This window comes from Aureococcus anophagefferens (assembly GCF_000186865.1).
Source record: "Aureococcus anophagefferens unplaced genomic scaffold AURANscaffold_314, whole genome shotgun sequence".
Lineage (NCBI taxonomy): Eukaryota > Pelagophyceae > Pelagomonadales > Pelagomonadaceae > Aureococcus > Aureococcus anophagefferens.
In genome coordinates this window covers 7,021-8,590 of record NW_008705842.1, presented here as the reverse complement: position 1 = coordinate 8,590, position 1,570 = coordinate 7,021, and the positions used below count along the sequence as shown (strand labels likewise).

Here is a 1,570-nt window from a genome sequence, read left to right as displayed (position 1 = left end):
CGAGGGCAGGCGTGCGGTTCTGGGGCAGCCCCGCCCTCCACACAGTCCAGTGCTGACGCCGCGGCCTGCGCTGCGTCGCGTGGCGGCTTGCGGCCGCACCTGCACGAACAGGCCACAAAGGGCGGGACGCAACGCGCCGTGTTTCGGTGCGCGTCCATTGTGCGCTGGCTAGTGTCCGTCTCCGGTCCGTCCCCGGTCCGTCGCCGCCTTCGCAGCCACTCGTTTTAAGTTTTGGCCTTGTACTTTTTCTTGAAGTGTCCGTCCCCAGCGTGGGGACGGACCGTCCCGTGCCAGGAAAATACCGCCTCTCCCGGCAATTTTTCCGTGTCATGGGACGGCGGGGTAAAAAAAAGAAGGGGAAAAAAAGAAAAAAATGAGGCGCCGAAGGCGCCGAAGGCGCCGACACGCGCCGATACGCGTGACAGCATGCAGCATGCGGCACCGGTGACCGCGCCGGCGACTCGGAAGAAAGCCTGCCCTACTCGAGGCCTTACTCGGAGGTCCCCCACGTCCCGGCGTCCTGGGTGGCGCCCTGCGGCTAACGGCCGCAGCCGCGGGGCCTCGCGGACGGCGCCGCTGGCGCGTGGAGCGCGTCGGTTCTCATGGTAGTTATGTGCGTTACTCTGCGCACGGTCGCGGCGCCGGCGGCTCGCGCGGGGCCTTGGCGCGTGGTGGCGGCGCTGGGAGGCGCTCCACCGCGGCGCGGCGCCGGCGCTCGGCCGCTGGTGAAAGGCATTATTATATTATATTGATAAGAAAGGTGAAAGCAAACCATGTTTGGTCGTCAATAGAGGGTATGGGGCTGGAAAATATGACTTTCAGTATTGTTTAATAGAAGGTGGATTTGAGTATCTAGTTGAAAATCATCTTATATGTATAGTAGATACAATTGGGAGAAGTGATGAAGAATTGATTAATGACTATAAAAAAATAGTAGAATCTTTGGAAGATTCAAGAACAAAAAGGTTTATAGAATTATATTTTGGAAATTGTGCTGTGAATACAACAGAATTGAAGTGTATCATGCCTATTTATTGATGTGACTGAGTCATTCTTTGTTATCAGGCGGTCTCCCGCGAAGTATCAGGCGGTCTCCCGCGAAGTATCAGGCGGTCTCCCGCGAAGTATCAGGCGGTCTCCCGCGAAGTATCAGGCGGTCTCCCGCGAAGTATCAGGCGGTCTCCCGCGAAGTATCAGGCGGTCTCCCGCGAAGTATCAGGCGGTCTCCCGCGAAGTATCAGGCGGTCTCCCGCGAAGTATCAGGCGGTCTCCCGCCAATTATAGAAACGGAGTTGAAGACAATATTGTTCAGGAGTGGTGTCATTGACACCACTCAACGGAGTGTCTGTCAATATTGTCTTCAACTCCGTTTCTATAGCCGACGTCGAGGGCCCCGCGGCCGCGGCGGACGTCGCGGCCGATCCGGCGCCTCCGCCACGTCGCGCCGGCCTCGCGCGGCGCGCTCCGCACGTGGCGCGCGGCCGCGGCGGCGTCCGCGGCCGCCGCCGCGGACGGGCGGCGCTCAGGAGCCGCGTCGCCGCCTGGTGGTGGCGCGCGGCCGCCGCGCGGT

The 1,570-nt window shown here is 60.4% G+C and overlaps 1 protein-coding gene across 1 annotated transcript in view; it reads left to right on the top strand.

The window, feature by feature from the left end:
• Positions 1-880: 880 nt before the first annotated feature.
• The window catches only part of AURANDRAFT_68711 (hypothetical protein), a gene marked incomplete at both ends in the record, with an annotated part of 6,020 nt that continues 5,330 nt past the window's right edge, over positions 881-1,570 (top strand). The window contains one exon of the mRNA XM_009044431.1: positions 881-965. Coding sequence (XP_009042679.1) covers positions 881-965 — 85 coding nt within the window. The remainder of the gene's footprint in view (positions 966-1,570) is intronic.